Source organism: Lampetra planeri, unplaced genomic scaffold, assembly GCF_965212315.1.
Source record: "Lampetra planeri unplaced genomic scaffold, kcLamPlan1.2.h2 scaffold_494, whole genome shotgun sequence".
Lineage (NCBI taxonomy): Eukaryota > Metazoa > Chordata > Hyperoartia > Petromyzontiformes > Petromyzontidae > Lampetra > Lampetra planeri.
Window position 1 is genome coordinate 1 of NW_027615317.1, and position 22,619 is coordinate 22,619.

General features: G+C 43.0%; 2 protein-coding genes across 2 annotated transcripts; both read right to left on the reverse strand.

Moving 5' to 3' along the window:
• Positions 1-12,177: 12,177 nt before the first annotated feature.
• On the reverse strand, positions 12,178-17,027 carry LOC144741292 (interferon regulatory factor 2-like). The gene is given in 9 exon segments (XM_078623877.1): positions 12,178-12,447; positions 12,900-12,937; positions 13,581-13,614; positions 13,616-13,734; positions 14,811-14,905; positions 15,324-15,369; positions 15,460-15,636; positions 16,697-16,796; positions 16,932-17,027. Coding segments are annotated over 9 exon segments (966 nt in total). The 5' UTR covers positions 17,019-17,027.
• A 3,351-nt stretch (positions 17,028-20,378) lies between these two features.
• LOC144741291 (caspase-3-like) lies at positions 20,379-22,619 on the reverse strand. The gene is made up of 5 exons (XM_078623875.1): positions 22,496-22,619; positions 21,808-21,936; positions 21,345-21,520; positions 20,844-20,964; positions 20,379-20,608 (listed from the first exon to the last, which is right to left on the reverse strand). Exons 1-5 carry the CDS (start codon positions 22,557-22,559, stop codon positions 20,379-20,381), a joined length of 720 nt encoding a protein of 239 aa, XP_078480001.1. The 5' UTR covers positions 22,560-22,619.

A 22,619-nucleotide genomic window follows, 5' to 3' on the forward strand; every position in this document is an offset into this window, starting at 1 on the left:
TCGGCGTGTTGTACTGTCAATGCAAAGCAGACACGGCAGTACTGTTTTTGTCCTAGCAGAGTACTGTAAACCATATACATAGACATATATAGAAGGCTAGATGCCTCCCCGGCGCTGCTGGCCAATGGAGAGCGACGTCGCCACACCGCGGCCATCTTGCCACGGGGTACTGGCTCATTCATAACATTGTGTCTTTTGCGCATGTACTTTTTATATACCCATAACTTGCTCAATTTTCAACCGATTTTCAAACTGTTTGGCTTATTATAAACATGAAAGATGTAGTTATGATACTGCATACGTATGGACTTTTTTTTAAAACTAACATTACACAGATAGGTAAAGCAACAGCTACACACACACACACACAATTTCATTTATTTTATAAGAACATATTTTATAAGACATCTTTATGGCTATGTACTCAAACTCTGAACATGTAAATATTACCCTTTATAAACCAATAACTGTACATGAATGCAGAATATTTAGCCCATAGGATAAGGAGTTGTGGTTTCCTTTTTTAGTTCAATTAGTAGAAGTAGTCGTCCTACTTTGTGAAACAAGTGTCCAGGTCCCCGAAAACCCTCTTCAACATACAAATAACAACACAGTTGGTGCGAATACCCTTTGAAAATGACAGTTTTAGGTAGCTTCTGTCTCATGTTTCCGCTCTGTAAGCTCAGAGTAGTGATTTTTGCAACGTGGTGCAGCCTTATCTTGAAAACAGGAACAGAACTAAGGTTAACAGTGTATGGTAGTGACTGTGTGTCACCAATGTGCTCCCCGAAGCAAAAAAAAAAAAGCAAAAAACATCCTCTGAGCCTATCCTCTTCCACACAATGTATGTGACCTCGAGCAGTTGATGACTGGTGAATGACCCACTCTGCTACCCTGACGACCCTCACCACGCCTTCAGATGGAATCACCAGGCCTCCATTGTTTCTTAGGGTCAGCAGGTGGTAGCTCTTGTCCATACTGACAGATGCAGCGTCTGTCACCAGGCTGGCACAGCAGACATCACAGGACAGCATCATCAATGTCCTCATGCCTGAAGAGCTCAGTGCAGAGCACTGACCTAGCAGAGGCAGCAAAACCTTCCCTTCCCAGGACAAGTTCCCACTGCCTCTTCCTTTCTCTGTTTTTGGGAAACCTTACAAACGTGAGAAAGGGAACCACATATATAAATTATTGTCAACATTTTTCCACCCTTCTTTCTTTGAACATAAAAGGTAAGGACAAAAATACAACCCAAATTATTACATTTTGGGGTAAGTTTTAAGAATAAGAAACACTGAAAGGGTTAAAAAATGTGTTAAAAGAAACATTCAGTGATTGTGTAACGTAAACAAATGGTAGCAACAACCTTGCAATACTATTATCTCACATAGATTCGCTGTTCCTTTGTTGCAGGTTGTATTAATAATAAGACAGTCATATCTTACTCGTCTCCACACTGCATTGATTTGAGCATCCGTGGGCTGCACAAAAGTCTGGCATCTTGCGTACTTCTGTAAACACAAAGCCATTAGTTTGCTGTACCATAATGTATCTACATGTAAGATATTTCTAACAAACCAAACCACTAGGATATCATGTGCAACATAAGTTCTATGTCGTCCCTTCTGACCACCAGAGGCTGTGCGTAAGCACTGGATATATTCTCCGTTGCGCAAGCGCATGTCGAGTACAAATATCAACAACGTCACACATGACCCCTGCGTGGACTCCGGGAAAGGTATATAAACCGGTGTCATCAGGGGATCATCTATTTCATTCTTCTCGCGAACACGCATCAAGTCATATTCTCACAGGTTACTGCTGGTTGTGAGCAGCCTCGCGCATCTGCGGCTGGAGTAACGGTTTTGACGATCGTCCTCCTAGAGGCTGTAACTACTGTGTAGTTAGGACGAGAAAGGAGAAACACCTCCAGCGTAATGAGCGGACACTGTGTCTCCTCCACATGCCTGTGGTGGACCCACAGATCGCTGCTCTGGTCCCCCCCCCCCCCCCCCCCCCCGGACGAGGCGGGGAAGCCCCGACCCGAAGTGCCCTTTGGCTCAGTGCAGGATTACAGATGACTACATCCGCAGGGCTTATGCTTCAGGGGCACGTGCAGCACATTTGAGGAATACCCTGTCCCACTCCCTGACTCATATCACAACTTTCAGTCCAGGAGAGAGGATCAGATGACCTCGCCAGCGACATCTGCGATGCAGCTCTTCATGCATTTCACTTTCCTGGCGAAGGCGTTGGGTGATGTACTGATGACTTTGGTCCACACTCGTCACCACCTCTGGCTGCCACAGTCTGCTCCCCCAGAGTCGACCCGTAGGACGCTTCGACAACTACCGACGGAACCTGGGGTGTTGTTCGGCGCCAGTGCACTAGCGACCCTGGGACCGCACTGCGGAGGGCGGACGATGCTAGGCAAACAGTTTGCACGCATCCGCCAGAGGAGGACCTTGCAGGGTGCCTATGTCGGGGCTGTGGGAGCTACTCAGCAGTGCTCCACATCCTACCCCCAGAGGGGCACACAGCGCTTACCTGATGCACACTGGCGTGTGGATTATCGCAGACCTCGGGAGCAGAGGCCCAGTCGCCGAGCAGGGCGCCAGCATGAACCACAACATCGTCAACCACAACATTGTCCAGTCCTCCAAGAAAGACATGGGGCCTCGACCCCAGGGGTACGGGGGCCGGTCGTTGGTGTCGCGCTGCAGGGCTGCTTGCAGTGTATGAATGTCTCACAACAGCACGGACCACTTCACTGTGCTGGAGCTCAAAGCTGTCCACCATGCGCTCTGTCGTTTTCTGTGTCATCTGTCCGGCAGGCACGTGTTGATCCGCTCGGACAACAAGGGGGTGGTCCTCCAAATCAACCACCAGGGCGGCACCAAGTCAGTGCGCTTGCTGTGTGTGACCCGGCGCCTTCTGCTGTGGGCTGCCGACCACTTCTCCAGTCTGCATGCCGCGTGGCTGCCCGGTGACCTCAATCAAGTGGCGGATTTCCTTTCCGGCAGAGGCCTCCCCCCGAGGAGTGGAGCACGGCGGAGGTGGACCTCTTTGCAACAAGGGAGTCCACGCACTGTCCCCTTTGGTTCTCATGGATGGAGCGGGACGCTCCTCTGGGTCAGGATGCACTTGGTCACGAGTGGCCTTGTTGCCTGCTGTACGCCTTCCCTTTACACATTCCAATGATCCTTCCGACACTCATTCTGCTTCCCCCGTTCTGGCCGGGGAAGCCCTGGTTTCCTCTGCTGCAGAGGTTCTGTTGCAGCCCCGCCTTGGCGCCTCCCAGACAGGCGGGACCTCCTGTCACAGCTGAAGGGTCGCATCTGGCACCCCGATCCCCGACATCTCCAACTGTCGGTCTGGCAGCTGCAGGGCCCCGATCCACTCCTGAGTGGTTGCACTGCGGCGGTGAAACGCACGATTGAGTGTTCAATGGTGCGCCATCTACACGTCGACAATACGCCACCACGCGGGGGAGATTCTCTGCCTGGTGCGCGGGATGGGGAGAGGACCCCGCCTTCTCCTTGGTCCCCATTATCCTGGAATTTCTCCAGTCTCTTTGGGATGTGGGTCGGGCACATTCCTCCTTGAGGAACATGGCCTCCTTGTGGGACGCCATGTTTTTTTTTAAGTTTGTTTCTGTTTGCCTTGCAAGATAAGCATTGTAAGCATATATCAGTGCTAGAACCACCCTATATGCTTTGTTTGCGTTCACTATTGTTGAGGGATGTTTCTTTCTGTTTGCCCTGCAAGGTGTTCGGCCACCACTTACGTGTGTACAGGTCCAGTCATAATCGAAATCCTGTGTCTGGTGCCTCCTTCTCTAGAGAGAGTCTGGCAACGGGCGTCCCGAGGCAGAGGGTTACATAAGTATCAGTTAGTAGACCCTAACCTCTACTTCCGATCAAAAAACACGTAAGGCATCTGCCACATTTAAATACTGTCTAAAGACACACACATACACACACACACTCACACACAATAACCATATACAAATTAAAAGGTACTATATTTATTGATGGAAGAAGTTGTAGTATATACTAGGGATTATGCTATATATTTACATGAACTGACCCTCTGCTGTGAATGAATGGTCACTTCTGCTGAGTCAAACACATACTGTTACATCAATTCATGAAGTATTTGTATTAATTCATTTAAAAGGGACACTGCTTGTTAACACAGCATTTGTAAATATGCAAGATCACAGCCAAGCCTATATGTCATCCACACAGAGAGAAATACAAATCATCAATGACAAATCAATGTTTGTCTCTTAAGTTTGTTGAAGTTAGTTAACGCTACCGTCGTAAGCTATAGTGGCTTAAGGTTCCATATCCACATGTGTTTAATTTCATGTCATGATGTTAAATATTCGTATTAATTCGTTCCAGGCGTTGTTGAAGTTAGCTAACGCAGTAATCTAGCTTTGGCTCGACAGTTGTGCGTGGGAGATGAATGAAGGAATGAATGAACATTCAAGGTACTTTGTGCACCCAAACTGTGAAGCATACAGTGAATGAATCATAGAATGAAATGCTGTCTGACTCTTCTGGGCTTCTCAGCTCCTGTAGTCTTTAAATTGATTTGTTAATAGGTAAACGTGGAAAATGTACACATTTATTTGAAAGCCTTTGTTCATTCTGGACATTATAGTCCAAATACTTTTATCAATAAAAACATAAGACAAGTATGTTGGTTAAATTTCATTTTCACTTTTTCTTTGCATCATTTGCTTAATCACACACTTGATTGCGACTCTCCAGAACTTGTTACTGTAGCTATTTCTCCACTAGCTTTGAGTCTGTTCTCATTCATTTTTTAGTCATTTTTAGTTCCTTCTCTGTCTGTCCTAGTTACCCCTTGCTTGTAGTTCAGTGTTTCCAGAAGTACATGGGAGGTCGAGCTTTCTGTCTGTGCTCCTCCACTGTCAAACCATCTTCAGCCCAGCAGACAGAACCTTCACAACACTAAAGAAAGGCTTAAAACATTCCTTTTTGATGACGCTTGATAGACTCCAGGGTGTTACAATTGAGTGAACAATTAAAACGCGTATGGCCAATGGAGTCTGTTTTTCTTCCAAGGAGTTTTAAATGTGTCTAAATATTTTCGTTATCTTCATAAATGGTTCATACCCCTGAAATTAATAATTCTGCTTCGAGCTAAATTAGTTAGGGTTTGATGAGGTAAAACGGGTCAATACAACTTTTAAATGTTTTAAATTATTTTTTATTTATACATATACATATAGTATATATAATATGTGTAAGTTGGAGGCAGGAAGAACAGGTTTTGTTGACCAAGACCACCAAGGTTTGCTAATTTTTGTACAGAGAACGAGGAGGATGCACTGATAAATCCTTTTGAGTTGCTTGAAGTGCTACGCTATACAAAATCACAAAGAGAAATGCTGTATTGTGAGAGATTGTGAAAATTCACGAATAAGAAGAGTTGGATTTTCTGGTGGTTTTACTGTGCTGTTCCTCTTTAGGGCACATCACCACACACCAGTTGCTGTAGTTTACATGAGGTGGTCGCAGCTTGGTGCCTCAGTGTGAATTGGACTGTTGCTGGACTGTTTCATTGCAAGTGGGTACACAAAGGTGGACATTGGCAAGTTGTTTTGCTTGGAATCTTTGGTCTTGACGTGACTTTAGAAGGACCTGCAACATGATGTCCTGTTTGCTGGACACCAGCTACAGGCCATTCATGCTGCTGCCGCTGCAGAGAATCTTCTGGGTACAGGAATGGATCGTCATGTACAGACCAGTCATACGGCTTGTACTGTGGACAAAGGAGTAGATACTCAAACTTTGCAAATTTGATGCACCATTTCATGAAACAGCACAAATCTTCCATTCACACCAACACAATTTCAATAAAACTCCCTACAAAGGTAATTTAATTAATCAGTATGTGTCAATCAGAAAAGTCATAAAGCACTTTCACACAACTTCACGATGAGATATTTGTCTGTTTGAATATGGAGCTAATAGGTACAAGTACCTCTGTGGTTCGTTTACTCACCTGGCTGGAGAAAAAACATCAATATCACAGTTCATCGGCTGTAAGTCCACAAACTGATTGGGCTCCTCAGGTGCAGCCATAGCTGGTTGCAGCTCCACCAAAGTGCTGCTTGGAACAACGCTGTCATCACTGTCGCTGACACCTGCTTCTGATTCATCCAGTGTCCCAAGAAGTTCATCAGACGAGAGATCATCTGCATCCCCAACATTTTGCAGAGAATGTCTTCCATGTCTGCCCATTCGTTCTCTGTGGGTGTTTTGAGGTGTCCCATTGTTCCTGCGAGTTGCATCTTCAGCACTGACTATTATCTGTTCACAGACTGTATTGCAAAGTGGCTTTAATCTAAAACTTAGTGCTTTGATCCAGAGGTACCATTGGGTAAGGCTATATCCATAACAACTTTGGCTATGGAGACATGGCGATTGGTTATTGGTTTGGACCCCCCCACACACACACCCACCCACAGAGACACACACACACACACACACCACACACACACACAACACACACACACACACACACACACCACACACACACACACACACACACACACACACACACACACACACACACACACACACACACACACACACACACACCGCCCTCGTTGCTATGGAGACCCTTCAATTATTATCAATTAATCCCCCCATACGTTTACTTAACTTTCCCCTTAGCTATAAAGCTAAGTTATCAGCCACATTTTAACACAATTCTAACACACACAATAACAAAAAACAAGAAGATGGTGACATTTTCTATAATGCGTATTCAAAGGTGCTATATTTACATTAATGTAAGAAGTGGTGCGAGGGCTGTATTTACATGATGTGACCTCTGCCAATGAATTCCTTCCACAGGCCTCTGGCAGCAGGATCCATTTAGAAAACAATCACAATGTCACAACAAAACACTAACAGTGACCAGGGATGGGGAAAAAATTAAAGAAGGAGGAATATAAATGTGAAAATGATAGACCGTACAGCACCGTCAATGTGATGAAATTAATTAAATGAATATTTGGAAGTAGTTATCGTTGTTGGAGCCAGGGACGACCGTCGTTCCACCATACACAATTACAGAATTCAGTGTGACGTAATTGGTTCTGGTTGTGTAATTTATCTTTGATTTTCTCCTTTTGTTGTTCTATCGTTTGATGTTGTCACTGTGTTATTATTGAAACTGAGTTCATGTTTAAGTTTCATTGTTTATATTTTGGGGGGTGGGGGAGTGGGGCATCACAAAGCAGTTGTGCTCAGGGCACAATTGTGATATTTTACTCAAAGAAATAAAACGTTGAATACACACACACAGTTTGTGTGAGTGTATGAAAGATGATTGTCAAACCGAGCTGTGATGCAAGAGAGCGCCAAATTGGTCAAGGCCGGCACTGTTTATGGACATATTTCAGTCAGCAGTAAGAGACACTTTGTTTGTTAGCAGAGCCTTTTGTAACATGGGCCAGTCCTAAAAAATGTCTAAATTGCATTTTCAAACTAACTTACCTCTGTAGTTTGCTATTTTTTCCACTTTCTGAACTTAGCAGCTGAAGGTTTGTAACAGTGGTCACGCTATCTGCACTTCGGAATTCTCAATCTCGGCACATGATTTGAGAAAAATGAGATGGAGTGACATGTAAAATGAAATGACCACACACACACACACACACACACACACACACACACACACACACACACACACACACACACACACACACACACACACACACAGCAGTTCTCTCTGTCTGCCACAATCAGTTACATTCTCCCTCATTGTCCAGCCGCTGCTCTGAGTGACACTGACCAATGAGGACGCGTCTTATATCGTCTCCACGCTTCAACAGCTTCAAGATTTGCATCCAAAACGTATAGATTCACAACCAACCTTTTAGATTTGTAAACAAATTGTTGAAAATGTTGAATGTAATATACTTCTGTACATTCAACTTAACAGAAAAGAAAAAGAAATTGAAACACAATTTTCTCCCCACACAATTTTCACAAACAGTTCAGGCACATCGTATAGGAACTGTTACAGGGTTACTAGTTACTATTCTGGTATAAAAGTTCAAGGGCCAAAAAAAGACTCTCTCTATATACAAACACTGTACATAGACTAATGAAAACACACAATGATTTTCCTCTCTCGGCAAGTGACTGATCAAATGGTGAAAGATCAAAGAACCACTGCCTCCAGCAAGGAGATGTACACTGAAACTATGATCACTGTCAGGATTAAAGTAACATCCAGATGTACATTGAACTACGATCACTGTCGGATTAAAGTAACGTCCAGGGAGATGTTAGCAGGTTGAGGATGATGATCATTCAGAGGAGGTGGTCAAACACGAGGTAATGTGTGGAAGTAAAACACAGAGGGGGCAATATTCTCCACAGTCAAATCTGTGCACTGCAGTTTGAGCTGCTGTTTTACTTTTTAAACACTAGATGGCAGAACAGATGTGACGCTGAACTGACATATCTTGTCTGCAGATGTACTGTACATTACTCAATGGTTGGAAAAAAACAGCTACTGTTACACGAATTAAGACAGAGTGGGGGGAAAATTCTCTATGGTTACATAAAATAAAACCAAGCCAAGTGACAAAAGTTATGAAAACAAAGATTGTGCTTAAAAAAATGGTGGTTGGATGTGAAAGATAAAAAGATGAGTTTTTGTTCATGATGTAGAATGTTTTCCACTATCAATATCTGTTTCTTTATTATCACTTGTGTTCCTGTGATAGGGGGAATCGAATATAAAGCAGGGCTGTGTTTTTTAGCTGACACAGGTCATTGCAGCAGAGAGCAGGAGACAGAAAGAGTAAACACATAGTGAGCACAAGGGGCTTGCGTAACATTCATATATTAGATTAACCATAGGGACAGTTAACAGTGGACGAATAGGATGTTGTCAAGGAAACCAGCCCATCTATCAATGGCCTGACACAAAAACAGGAAGTGGAGTGGAGATGTGAGAACAGCAACTGAAACTGAAAACAGCAGCTATGGTTTAACAGACGGGGGGCCCTGTGTGTGTGTGTGTGTAAAAGTGCAAACAGGAACCAACTCACTGCTGACAGAACTCTTCTCTTCAGATTTCAATCATTGTTACAAGTACAACTTCGCAAACCTTTCCACCTTATCTGGCGGTAACTCACCAGATACATGTAATCAACATGGAGGACTTTGCTGTTTTTAAAAAAAAAACTGCAGCACAAGTACAAGTTCTACCGGCCTGTTAGCGGCTATAAAAAATGGGACTCTGATCTTTTAGGAGTGCACAAGATAAATCCTGAGCCACCTGCAATTCATTGACATGTCATAAAACAGGGTGAAGCATTAAGAATAAATACAAAAACGGTCTTTATTCAGATTTACATGGTGATTCACATAGCAGAACATACCGTGAAGAAACAGTGGTGAAAACCTCTTTGCTTGATTGCACATAGCCGAGTTGTTCTACTGAAGGAGCAGATTTATGTTGAGCAGAGACACGTTTTACCTGAAGGAGGGGTCAGTGATTCTGAATCACATGGAGGCAAAGCAGGTCAGTCAAATACAAATTGCAGATGTTTTTGGATACTGCTGATGTCAGCGTTCACACAGAGCAAAGCAGGAACATACTCCATATATAAGTGCACTTGAGTTGTTCTGTGCTGGACGTTTTTATATGACACAGATGTATAATGATCCCGCAAGGGTTGGACTATTCCACTACGGATCATTTACAACATAATGATTCAAAGGCAGCGTTGTAACACACTAAACATAATTTTTATGAATGGGGATGACAGTAGCAGTGTCTCAGACCAGTTCTACTAACGTCAATAAGCAGTGAACATTAGAAACCTGTTGTATTGGTTTGATTGGTTATAAATTGGCCGTTAACACTGAGAAACAATTCTTTGGCACATTTACATGTCACTAACGAGGGTTTCTCATTTGGTCATCATCATTTCATGACTGCACAATGATTTGTCGCCAAAGCATGACATAGAGAACAATGTGTTTCATTTCATTTCAGGCTCCTGGAGAACTGAAGCACAAGAGAGCGAGAGGGATTTTTCACAGGCTTTTCAGCAGTAAAGGCACGTGGAAGAAACAATGATTACAGCGACTCCTACCCCACCTCCACTGTCACATACGCCTGCAAACCTTTGATTTAAATAATTCACCATGATAGTTCTGTGCGTCCAGTGTTTCTCACCCAGTGGGGGTTTGGTTCAAATCCTGGCACATTCCCATTCATATATTCCTTTTGTTTTCCCCCGCTGGAGGTAATTGTGCTTCAGCCTGCTAGCTGATGTCACTCAGCTCACCAGTCCTCCAGAGGTTATCTCTCTAAATGGAGAACATTCTGGTAGGTCTCAACATTTATTCACTGTGGTGGCAGCTGAACTGAAACTGTTGATTGCGTCTTCAGGTGTTACCCAAGCTGAGACATTAAAACCCTGAGATTTTCCCCTACGAGAAGAATGTTAGTTTTCTGTTTCACCTGAGTCCCTCACTGTGTCACTGGCAGGCTAAAGCACAGCTAGTTTGACTCCAGACAGACAGACAGACACACACACACACACACACACACACACACACACAGCTGTCTGTAAGGTGCTAAAGCAGCCTGCAGTTTTACATAAGCTATGTACATTATGAACAAAGGGAGGCAGAGGAGAGTATGACGTGCATTCTTATTCACAGTGTTGTCAGTTCATCTGTCGGTGTGTCTGTGGTTCAGAGGGCTGCACACACGCACACACAGATACACACACACGTCCGCCTGTTTTCTGCTGTGGGGGAAATCGGTGATCATCATCCTTGATCCTGATCAAACATTCAGCATTTGTGCTGCTGAAGATTCTTAAATGACTGCGTTCACCACTTAGAAATGCTTGTGGTGAGAATCATGCTGACACTTGATCGTGTGATATGAGGAAATTACACGTGGCTGACTGACGCACATTCACAACCAACAAAAAAAAGCATAAAAGGCCTCCTGCAATGTTGACTCAAACATAATCTAAAATGAACTCATCTCCATTTAGTCTTTCATTTTATGAAAGGCATTTGATTGGGCATATGCTGACTCAGCCATCAGCTGACTGTGTCCAAAGACATCCATTCTTTATGGTTCTGTCTGTGGTGAAGTACAACGGAGGAAAAGGGACAATGGAGGATGGAAAGCAACATTCAGTGTTTTCTGGTTTCCTATCGCTTCCACTGAGGGGGGAGTTTCTTACTAAGGAATGACAGCAGGCAGAACTTGTTTCTGTCTGCAAACAGGCACAGAGCTGCTGCTTTAAGACTCGTACTACTGTACATCTTCCTGAGGTGTCTTTGATTCTAAACTCTTGCATCACATTTCACTATCTGTGTCTCCATGGAAACAAAATGACTGTGACCGGTGCAGTATTCAGTTGCTACAAAATGGCCATGGCCCAATTTACTGCCCGTGGAATAAAAGTGCTTATTTTTTGCCACTGATGGGCTGATAGTTCTCATCGGTGTGAGACATCATAGACAGACATACACTGTCCCTCGGTGGAGTCTCTGCAGCTCCGCTACTGACGGACGTCAATAGTCCGATCAAGACACAGGATGTACAGAAAACGATTTGGGTGGGGGGGGTGGGCAATTTCAGAAGACAAATGCTGGTTCAAAGAGCAGAGCGACGGAGGACAATTTAAACCAGCTGGAACCGGTCAGCAGCCAAAACAATCATTGGACCAACTTGTTACATACAAGTTATGTTGCAGCCGTTTTGCTAGAATGTTCAGTACTGCACTAATTACAACCATCTTGGCCTCTGTGAGAGAAAAATAACAGCATTTTCCTTTAAGGACCAGTTATACTTCAGACCATGTGAGCAATGCTGTCCAACATACATCAGACAGAGCCTCATGGTCATGACACTGTAAAAGATACACACCATGCTCATAGATGAACGGGGAGGTCGGGCCGCCGCCCAATCTCTAATTTAAAGGGAAAGTGCAGGGATTTTCATGACAGAAGCTGCAGGAAAGATGGTTTTTCAAGCTCGTACTCTGAGGGTCCAGGGCGGCCAAGAACAGAAGCAACACTTTCTGTCATTCCTATGTTCTAGAAGCATCGATGGCACTTACACATCTGAGGTCAGAGGTCAGGAGGACGTGACATCTGAGGTTTTCATGATGACGCTGGCCCTCACCTCATGAGTGTGACTCGTTGTTGGAGACATGAGAGTGCTGTGGCTATAGGTCTGTGTCCAGCCGTCAGCGTGGTAGCTGATGAGAGGGGCTGACTCACGGGTGCTGGTCACCCTGAAGTTGGGTTTGCTTGGACTAAAAAAGGTGGCCATGCCAGGGAGAGTACAGGAGGGAACCCTGAGAACTGATGTGCTGCAGTCTCTCCTCCATACGGCACTGACGCCCTGTCAGTCGCCAAAACAGGAAGAAAAAACAGAGGAGGAGTTAACAACAACACCCCACGTCCAGCAAAAACAACTGCAGGAACTTTCACTCAAGATCATTCGAGGACATGATTCTGGATGATGGGTAAGGGTCAAGTAAAAGGTTAGAGTCAATAAGAGTCGTCCCAACGGACAAACGTGAGTGTGTGTGTTCCCTGTGGGTGCAATGTACAACAAGAGCACAACTTCCAACTTCACTGTTAATGTTTGACAGCCACAGATCCTTCCACAGGCCACTCCACGTTCTCACTTTCTTCAAACACTGTGGCTACAACACTGTTAGGTTGAAGCAGGTACAAACTGGTTTTTCTGGCGATCAGCCCAGTTAATGATTCATTCAAACATTCATCGATGTGTGTGTGTGTGTGTGTGTGTGTGTGTGTGTGTGTGTGTGTGGGCAATGGCAGACTCACCTGCTGGTTGTCTTCAGCGTCACTATCTGTTTCACTGCCTGCAGAAATAAATAAATCCTGCTCAGGAAATGAAACATTGGAGCAGGAAGGAAGGACAACAGTGAATAATATAATACATAATATATTTGTAATAAATATATTTGTTTAAAACAAAAAAAACATGAATTGGGCTCATATCCAGCTGTGGCATTCCTAATTTAAACATCTGCTCAGTGGACAGAACATGTGATTCATACTAATCCACTCCAAAACATACGAAGGTGATGGACAAATAAAACAAACTGCAACAGAGCTGACTCGCCCTGACTGGACTCACTCAGAGAGTCAAATGTATTCACAGCTGCAAGTAAAGGACACTGTACTCACTCACACTTAGTAACCAGTGCTGCTGTGAGCAGTTTTCGTTTTCATCTCAACTCTCTCTCCTCGGCTTGTTTTGGACCAGTTTGTGCACAATAGGGTGATGTAATGACAAATACTGGGGGACATGTCAGAGCCACATGTACAAGATAAGTGAATCAGTGAATGTTGGGCTTTTCTGTGGCACACTGACCCGGTACAGTCCAATATGAGGTTAAACTGTGGTTCTGTAAGAACCTGAACTCTCTAAAAAGCTTGGTTCCATGACTGATCCATTTACACTCCGAAATGTGCTGACGTGTGTGTGTTGTTTAGCCTCACCGTAGCATGAAGACACGGGAGATATTTGCAGTGGGGTACGAGCGTGAGGAGCTGACAGTCTGCTCTTCATTCTCTGTCGTCACTTCAATTGTCTGGCAGACGAACGGCAGCTGCTCGCCAGGGAACACGTGATCGTCTGCGGAGCTGTGAAATACTGAATGGGACAGAAGCAGAGAGTCGTGACAGGCTGAAAACATACGTTGATTCAGATTCTAAGGTGCTCATTAGTTAGTCCTTTAAATGACTGATTACTGATGTAATGTCTCCAAAACAAATATCACACACACATTTTCATCATTGACGAGTGACATATTTTTCACTCCCTGTATATATTAAGCTGCATTATTAAGTTCTGGATCCTACAGTTCTTATATAACAACCACATATCAGCCTCCATCAGATCCTGCCAGACTGGTTCACACCCGTGTCTGTGTGAGCCACACCACCAGTAACACAGGTTTGTGTTGCTACAACACCTCTGGCTGCTTTTCCGTCTTGAATACTTAATCACACAGCCAGCCCCAAATCCAGACTGTATCCAAACATGTTTCATGTTTCAAGTCTGAACATCAAAAATCAAATGAAATCTAAGTTGGATCACAAACCACATGTCGATATGGTTTGAAAATGCAATTCAGATGTCAATTTCCACTGAGTCTGGACACTCTGGTTGATATCAAAGCGAGTACGGCCCTTTCATCATGATGACCTCTCAGTGCACGGTGAAGCCCATCAGGATCTGTAGCACCCTGTACTACAGATCCCTCAACTGTTCCCACTACACCCTGTGCGGCGGACGACTTTACCGCCGTGACTGGTTGGGGTATTACACAGCCCATGCACGTTTTGACATCTATGTCATCACCAGAGCAACCATGCACATGGGTCAGTACAGAACGCTGTTGTGCATGTGGATGCAACAAATCCAACCTGATCACTTGCGAATGACAGTGTGGACAGCAGAGGTCCAGGACCCAGTTAGAGTCAGCGGAGGTGAAAGTGGCGGTATGGCCCTTGAAATGTTGTTTTGTGGAAATAGCCTTCTGTTTATTTATCTCGTATAATTCACCTCTTTTTATACTCTGAACTGTTCATTGAACTTCTTGAACCTCCTGTGTCTGCTGCATATTTAAAGTATTCTGCTTCTGAATAAAAATCAACAAGGCTGCGAACCGATTGATGTCTTTATCAGTAAAACAGGCCTGAAGAAGAGACACACACTGTGGCTACCTGAGGCTCTGTCCATCACCGTCTGCTCTGCTTCTTCCTGTTTGACCTTTTCCTGTGTGGTGTAGTCGATGGGTCCAACGTGAGCCTCAGGAAGAGTCCCGTCTGGAGTTGAAGAAGACACCTGAGAGCATTTCAGACAGCATTCAACATGTGTGCCTCATTCCCAAACACCTGAAACAAGCCAGGATTTGACATTCATTTAGGTGGATAAATACAAATCACTGGAGATTTATTTCTGTGCTATTTGTCATGGTCAAACTGAAGAATTTCAAGTAACATTTGGGAGCTGTGCTTCTGGCAATTCGCCCATCCATGAGCCATCACTCTTACTGCAACTGCAGCAACATTTCTCCAGAAAGTGATAGCGTCACCAGGAGGAGGAGGATTTAATCACCTGCATGTTTACGTGACGTACACAACATGTTGAGGCTGGAAAATCAACGCAGCTGCCAAGGTGCCAATTAAGGAGAATTTTTCTTTGAATAAAACAGATGTTCTAAATGTTTTATCTACCTCTTTAGTTCCTTGGACCTCCCCTCCTTGTCGGCCTTCTTCTTCCCTAAAAAACAGACAAGCACCTTTTAGAAAACCTTCTCAGACAAATACTTCTACTGAGGGAGAATGTGTAGAACAAAAAGGCAGCCCTCACCTTTCTTCACATTTCTCTCTGAGAAGGAGAGCATCTTATACACTCTGAAAGCATTAGTTCCCTTTTTGATGCTTTTATCCTTCACCTCCTCGATGTCCGGTAGGCTGTTCATGGCACAACGGAAATTAGCCTTCCAGGTCTTTGGATCGGGTCGGTCAATGCCTTCCTGGTATTTACCTACACATGCAGACATAAAAAAAAAAAATCAAATCTCACTACCAAAGCTTGTTAAGGACTACAAATTATTTGTCCATGATGAATTTTATCATGTTCTTCTCCGCACATTTTCCTGCCACTCTGCCAATGATTAAACAAAATATCAACAATTCACTTATGTACATCTGTTGGTTATGAAATATTTGTACAGATGAATGAACGCGGACACTGATGTCCACTGCATGAACTTGAATACATTTGTATGTTAACAACAGCAGATAGTTATTTCACAACAACTGAAACTTTGGAAATACCCACAGAGAAATATTGTGATTCTCCTACAACACCAACATGGACAAACATGTTTGACTTTCTTCTTTTATTTTTGGACAATACTTCACTGTGTAAACTCTCTTTCTTATATTAAGTCAATCTAACTCACCCAGCAGATCTCGCTCATTCTGAATTAGTAAATTAATCTCACAAGACGATATATTCCACAATGGAACTCAAATATCAGTAACGCGTGCGCTGCCAAGAGACGCGTGTACCAACCGATGCCAGTAAATACACTGGATAAAAACAACAATGCAAGTGTGGTCTCTGCAAAAGGAAACAAGGTGATCTGACCACAAATGGACACTGCAGATGCACACAGATGAAATTTAATGCCCGGTGACAATACAAACACCAAGTTTCCTACTGTGCTGCAGGTCAACTTAACTCATTTCCAAGTGTAAAAATACAGATAAAATACTTGAAAATACCTTATGGAGCAAGACGCTCTATCTGCTCTTAAGGACAATGACAAAATGTAGACACACGCACGCACACTGATATTGCATCCATATGTCAATTTGACCAGGAAGTGAGAATGGAGGCTATAAAATATAAAATGTAGTATCTTTCTTTTCAAATATGAGACACAAAGGCAGTGTGACCTCAAGTACACACAGACTAACATACATATTTAAAGTGAAGGGTCATGTGGTCTAAAAGTTACACTACTTGAACACTTTTATGTTTTACGTTTACATTTGATTTGTTGTTTGTTGGGTGGTGGTAGTGAGCGGAGTGTTACCAGTGTGTATGGCCCATCTCATGAAGAGCGGAGCATCTTTCTCCAAGTCCCATCCGTGACGGGCAGCGTGCATCCACGGGATCTGGAAGATTCTCTTTTCCTGCAGACATTTGTCTGTCGTTCAGTCATGACGGCTTTTGAACTTACAGCATCTTGCTGCAAGCTGCATAAACAAATGTGTGGTTTCTCTTTTAATGCATAGACAGAGTGTGTGCACAAACAAGTGTGTACATACTTTGTTCACCCATCTAAGTCCTGGTATCTGACAGGAATTTATCTGTTCCTCCAGCCACGGCCTCATCCTCATCCTCTCCACGGGCATTGTGGCTGCACACACACACATACACACACAACCATGTGCACATAAACATCTGTACGCACACACATGCAACACTAATGGGATCATTATATTCATAAAATTGTAAATTTTCACATAAAATAACTCAACGCCCACTATGACAAGAAGGAACAGCTTTCAATGACTCCCTTATCTCTGCTGTTGTTACTGTATAACTGTGTTTTAACACAGTCACTCCTGAGTAACTTTCTATGATAAAGACTAGATCAAACATTTTGGGAAAGACAAGAGCCAACAGGAGGAAATTTGATACAGCACAATAAACACTCAATATATCTATAATTTATGTGTCTTGACACCCCCCTCTGCACCAACACACAGGCTCCTAGTGTGAGACTGAGCTCCTGAACAGGTCAAATGAGGTAACACGGCATAACACCCAGTAGAAAAAATATAATAGCTTTTATAAGCTGCACTACTGAAACTTCCAGCTGCATCTACCTTCTGTAAATACATCCTGTGCTACATCTGTGGATTCACAAGTCAAAGTCAACTTTATTGTCAGATATACTGTATGTGCGTGATGTACAGCACAGATGAAATTCTTCAGGTAGAAAAAAGTACAAATGATGCATAAATTAAACTAGTACTAACTGTAATATAAATAATATGATAATAAACACAATAAAAAGGTCATAGAATAACTTGGTTAAGCCAATCCATTAACTCGTCCACATATTGAAGACCATCAAGAACGTACTCAACATATTTACTGTCCAGCTAGGTGAATACTCCACTGCACCCATTGTGCAGCCACAACGCAAAAAAGAAATTGAAAATCTTAAGTGAGAATTAATTCAGAATAAATAACACAATTGAATACAGATCGACAAACATCCATTGCGTAAACATATTAGCATATGATACAAGTATACAAAATCCTCCACAAATTATATGAAACCGAAAAAATAAAAGTCCAGACCATGCTCATCATGATAAATGACTCATCATGGACTTCAGGGGACATTTTTGTTTTATAATTTACACACTAGTGCGAGGACCTGAACGCTACACGACCACGGGTCATGTTCTTACGCTTAAACGACCGATTAACCTGACAACTATGCAGCTGCTGGCGCTTCGTGTTATCAAACACCGAGCATTAGCTTGTAGCGATCGTAGCACTTGTCAGGACACACACTCCCGAGTATGTGTGTGTGTGTGTGTGTGTGTGTGTGAGAGAGAGAGCTCAGCGTCTGTCCGACGCCGGCCGAGGAGACACACAGCAAAGGCAAAAGTGAAAATAAGAGCCCACTCATGTCCATCAAAAGCGGAGAGGACACCAGTATTACTTTCGCTTACAGAGCTGCGGAGCCGTCATGTCGTCCGGTAGGAAGTCGGATTGTGACAAGTCAACACTTTCATATGCGGAAATCATGTTACCTGTTGTGTGTTGGAGCAGCCTGGAGATTCACTGACAGAGCCACACGCCGCAGGCGACAACAACTTGCTTGTGTTTTTAAGAAGGAAATAACAGTGAAAGTCGTTATTTTCTGTTTCTGTGTTCAGACCGAAAGCAAAAGAAGGTTCTACGGGAAGTGGGGGCTCGAGCTGGAAATCCCCCTCCTGTGCGCGCGCTCTCGCTCTGTCGGCAACGCGCGCGGGCGAACAGCGAAGAGGTGTCACTCCGCTCACATTTCTGTGCAGCGTTTATTTTCCTGCTCGACTTTACTTAATGGAAATCAAAATTTCCTGTACTTTTTTAGGAATATGATTGAAAAAATGGAAGTACACTGCTGAATTTATAAACACGGCTATTTAATACTGTTAATGTTTGTATGATGTGTAGGCTGCAGTGAAGTGACTTTAAGTAAGAAATGTATCATTTTCATGAATACATTCCACATAAATGAGGACATCTGATAAACTAAAAGTGAATTGTAGGAACACTGTTGAACTTACAAACACGTCTTTTTAATATTATTGTGCTTGCATGTGTGTATGCTGCAGGGAATTGAGTTTATTTATCTTTGTCCACAGGTCATAAACTAAATTTCGAATGTTACTTTATCAGCCGAGAGTATGTCAATGCTTCCTGTGGGAGAATGCAAATGAATAAATTTAAATGTAAAAAAATTCAATTCACCAATTTTCTGGAACAAATAATTGTCCAAATGTTAGTTACCGGCAGATAATAATCCCGTTAAAACTCCGGCGACACCAACGTTTGAATTGAATAACTGTCGGAAGTATAAACGATCTTTGAGTGATTTCATTTTCACTTCCTTCAACGCATCGCGAGAACGCGCTTGTGCACGAGCGTTTCTCTGTTGCGGGAAACGAAACTGTGTGTGTGTGTGAGTGTGTGTGTGTGTGTATTGCACCTGCCTGAAAGGACTCATTTCACTTAAACTGAAACTGCACGTTAAATTACATAGGATTCAAACATTCTGTTAAATGTTAAGGTCTAAAATGGAAATTTCTCTCAGAATGACTCATGTTTAGTAGCAATGGTTGGATTGTAAGGTTGAAATGCAGATAATAAGCCTTAAAGATGCTTCTTCTATTATGAACTATTGTTTTCAGGGCAGCTTACATTCATATTACGGCATATATCCACTAGGCGTGGATGACGTTGCATAAACTCCCTGAATGAATGAAAAGCAGACAGAAGGATCTTGTGATCTGTGCTTCAATGGTTAGATTCAGCCAGAAATCCATTAACTGTACATTCAGAATATCTGATGATTCATTAACATCTCTCAGAGCCAAATAAATGTGTCTCTAGCTTCCTCTACTGGCTGCATGTTGTACAAACATCTTTACATTCATGGATCATTAATGGATCGTTTCCTGAATTTCTTAGCCCAGAGTCACAATATCATTAGGGGAAGAAATAATGTGGGAAATTATATTTTTCCCAGTGAAACATACTGTGGATTACACATGCCAGAAATAACTTTTACATCATGTTTTAATTCCACCCACTGAAAGTACAGTAATTGACAGTATGATTGAAAACATCCAGACAAACACCAGAACTGGATGTGTAAACAACTAATTCCAGATATCTGAAAGAAGTTTCATAGCTGCTGGTTGTCAATCTTGCACTATATACACTATATATTACAACAGAATAAGATATACAGAATAAGATGCTAAAGAAACATCGAAAGGGACAGATAACGGTGTGACTTACTGAAAATGGTTAAAATTAATCCTAAACAACATGAAAAATGCATAAAAGTTCAGACTGAAGAGATACTGCACTGATAAGGTACCTTCAAGTACATATGTGCTCATGTAGCAGTTGTGCTAAAATGACCTGTTCACAGTTCGTAGCTTCTCCAGGAGAGTCAGAGTCGTGTTTCGAGTAGAACTAGCCTAGGCAGGAAAGTAAAATTCTTTAGTTAACATGGAGACGATACAGGGAATCTGCTTCTTGCCACTATATCCAGGGAGGTTGGAGGCGGATTCAAAGTGTAGCGCCACACTGTGGTTGACCCGGGTCATGATCTGCATCAGCTCCAGCTCGCCGCTGTAACGCTGCAACATCTCGCAGAGTGACTGCATGAACCACGAGCCGTTCTGTGTGTTCCTCCATGAGTAGTAACCTGCAGGATCAGTGTCAAGAGCCAAGAATCCAGAGGTATCAGCAGCAGCTTTATACTGCAGCTGCAGAAAAATGGACATTCACTAAAAGCCTTTTTGGATTAAAACTGAAATGTTAATGAAGAATCTGTTCCATTAGATGTTTATTCCAGTTAAAGCCTGTCAAGCTGAGGATGCTGTACTCATGTGATGAACTGTATAGTATAAAAAAGGGCACCTGTGGCAGGTATCAATTACCTGGAGCAGTAGAATAGGCGTACAGGAAATCTGCCTCCACAGGAATCTTTTCTGATGTCTGCCCCCCGACGCTGTCAGCCTCAATGGAAGTTCCATAATCTAGTTCTGAGCCGCGACATGCCTGAAATGAACGGTTAAAACATCTGTGAGACTCAGTAATAGGGGTGCATTGTTTTAAAAAATAAAGGTAAAATAGTCTCAATCAAGGTTTAATTGTCCATATTTAGCACTGGTGATAACACTGAGTAAAGAAATGCGGTAAATGACTTTTACAACTATTCAGCCAGCAGGCCACACTGTCTATGAAGCCTCACCACTGTCGCCGTAAAGAATGAGGCCTGCTGGGATAAGCAGGAACGTCCATGGAAAAGATCTGCCTTGATGTTAACACAATGTCTCTAAAAGCCCAGTTTATGCCTCAGTATCACTTGTACCTTCTGAAGCAAAATACATTTCAAGGTGAAGCTTCTTGTGGTGGTTCCAGGGGTGTAATCCACTCACCTGTATGAAAAACAGCTTTGGTTTCCCCACCAGGGTCTTGCAGCGATCTCCTTTCAAGTATTTTGTCAGGTTTTCAAACCTTTCAAAGCCGTCGGTTCCATAAATCACTCCCTCATTGCCATGACTTAGCAACACACACACAAATGATGCACTGGAGCTGTGGTCCTCTTCTGACACTGGAGACACAACATGGTGAGATGCCTGGTTCATTCAGGGATATTGAATAATTGTAACTGACACTTATTTAGACAGTCAGAACAAAAAAACTCTTTTATATAGTCTGATCCAACAAGTTACTATCATCATAATCATAAAAAAATATGACGGTTACTATAAGTTAGCGTCAGCAAACGAGAAGGGTCAACCCAGCCAACACTTTCGAGAAGGTTTACAAACCACAGCGACCATATCAACAGCATCTTGTTGGTGTTAGAATGACACTTCAAAGAATTAAATCTATTACCGCTGGAAATCTTGCTTTTCATCTGAGTCACAGTAAGATTAGAGGCCACATTGATCTTGTAACCGAGCTTAGAGAAGGTTTTTATAGCTGCAGCAGCATCAACATCCGTCCCATTCCGAGAGCTCATCCCTGGAGAGGAGCACACACAGAAATACTTCAGTCATGAACTACTATATTCGAGTGCAAGACAACGGATGACACTGAGTCAGCAGTGACTGCAAGTCAAGTGTGTCTATCTCTGGATTGTCTACACTTCCCCTTTCTGAAACATTGGCAAGACAGGACTTGCTGACTGTATTTACATATTGTTCATTCTCACGATACCAATAAACTGTTCAGTAAAGCCATCAGTCTATTCCTATCACATCTTCATCTTAATGTGCCCCCCCTCTTCACTTTGATAAGGAAAATACAATTAGCATTTTCATTTTCACTCTCAAGTACCAAGATAATTAGTAAAAGCAAATGAAATACATTAGAGTTGAACTCTCTGAAAATGAAAAGTCAAGTGGTTCACACGTGCCGACACGGACCATCTTTATAATCAGGTGTGACTGTCCGTTGGGGAAATGAATGAGACGCCTGAGAAACACCAGCTATCTACATGACTGAGCTCAGGGAATTTGTGCAAGTGGCTGTGACTGAGTTCGACAGGTGTGAGCATGATTGGTTGAACGGGTGAACTTACCTGTGTGTTTGTCAAAGTTCTTATTGTTAATTATCAGACAGGTTCCCATGGAGGGGTAGTCCATCCTGTAGCAGTGTGGGTTGACGCCTGTGGCTTTGCTGCTGCTAGAAACAGAGTCAGTTTC

What these genes read in the sequence shown, in the direction of transcription:
- LOC144741291 (XM_078623875.1), bottom strand. Translation starts at nt 22,559, where the DNA reads ATGGACTACCCCTCCATGGGAACCTGTCTGATAATTAACAATAAGAAC. An exon ending in CAAAGCTGTTTTTCATACAG is followed by an intron (nt 20,965 to 21,344) that starts GTGAGTGGATTA and finishes CGTTCATTTCAG; the next exon opens with GCATGTCGCGGCTCAGAACT. An exon ending in CGCCTATTCTACTGCTCCAG is followed by an intron (nt 20,609 to 20,843) that starts GTAATTGATACC and finishes CTGATCCTGCAG; the next exon opens with GTTACTACTCATGGAGGAAC.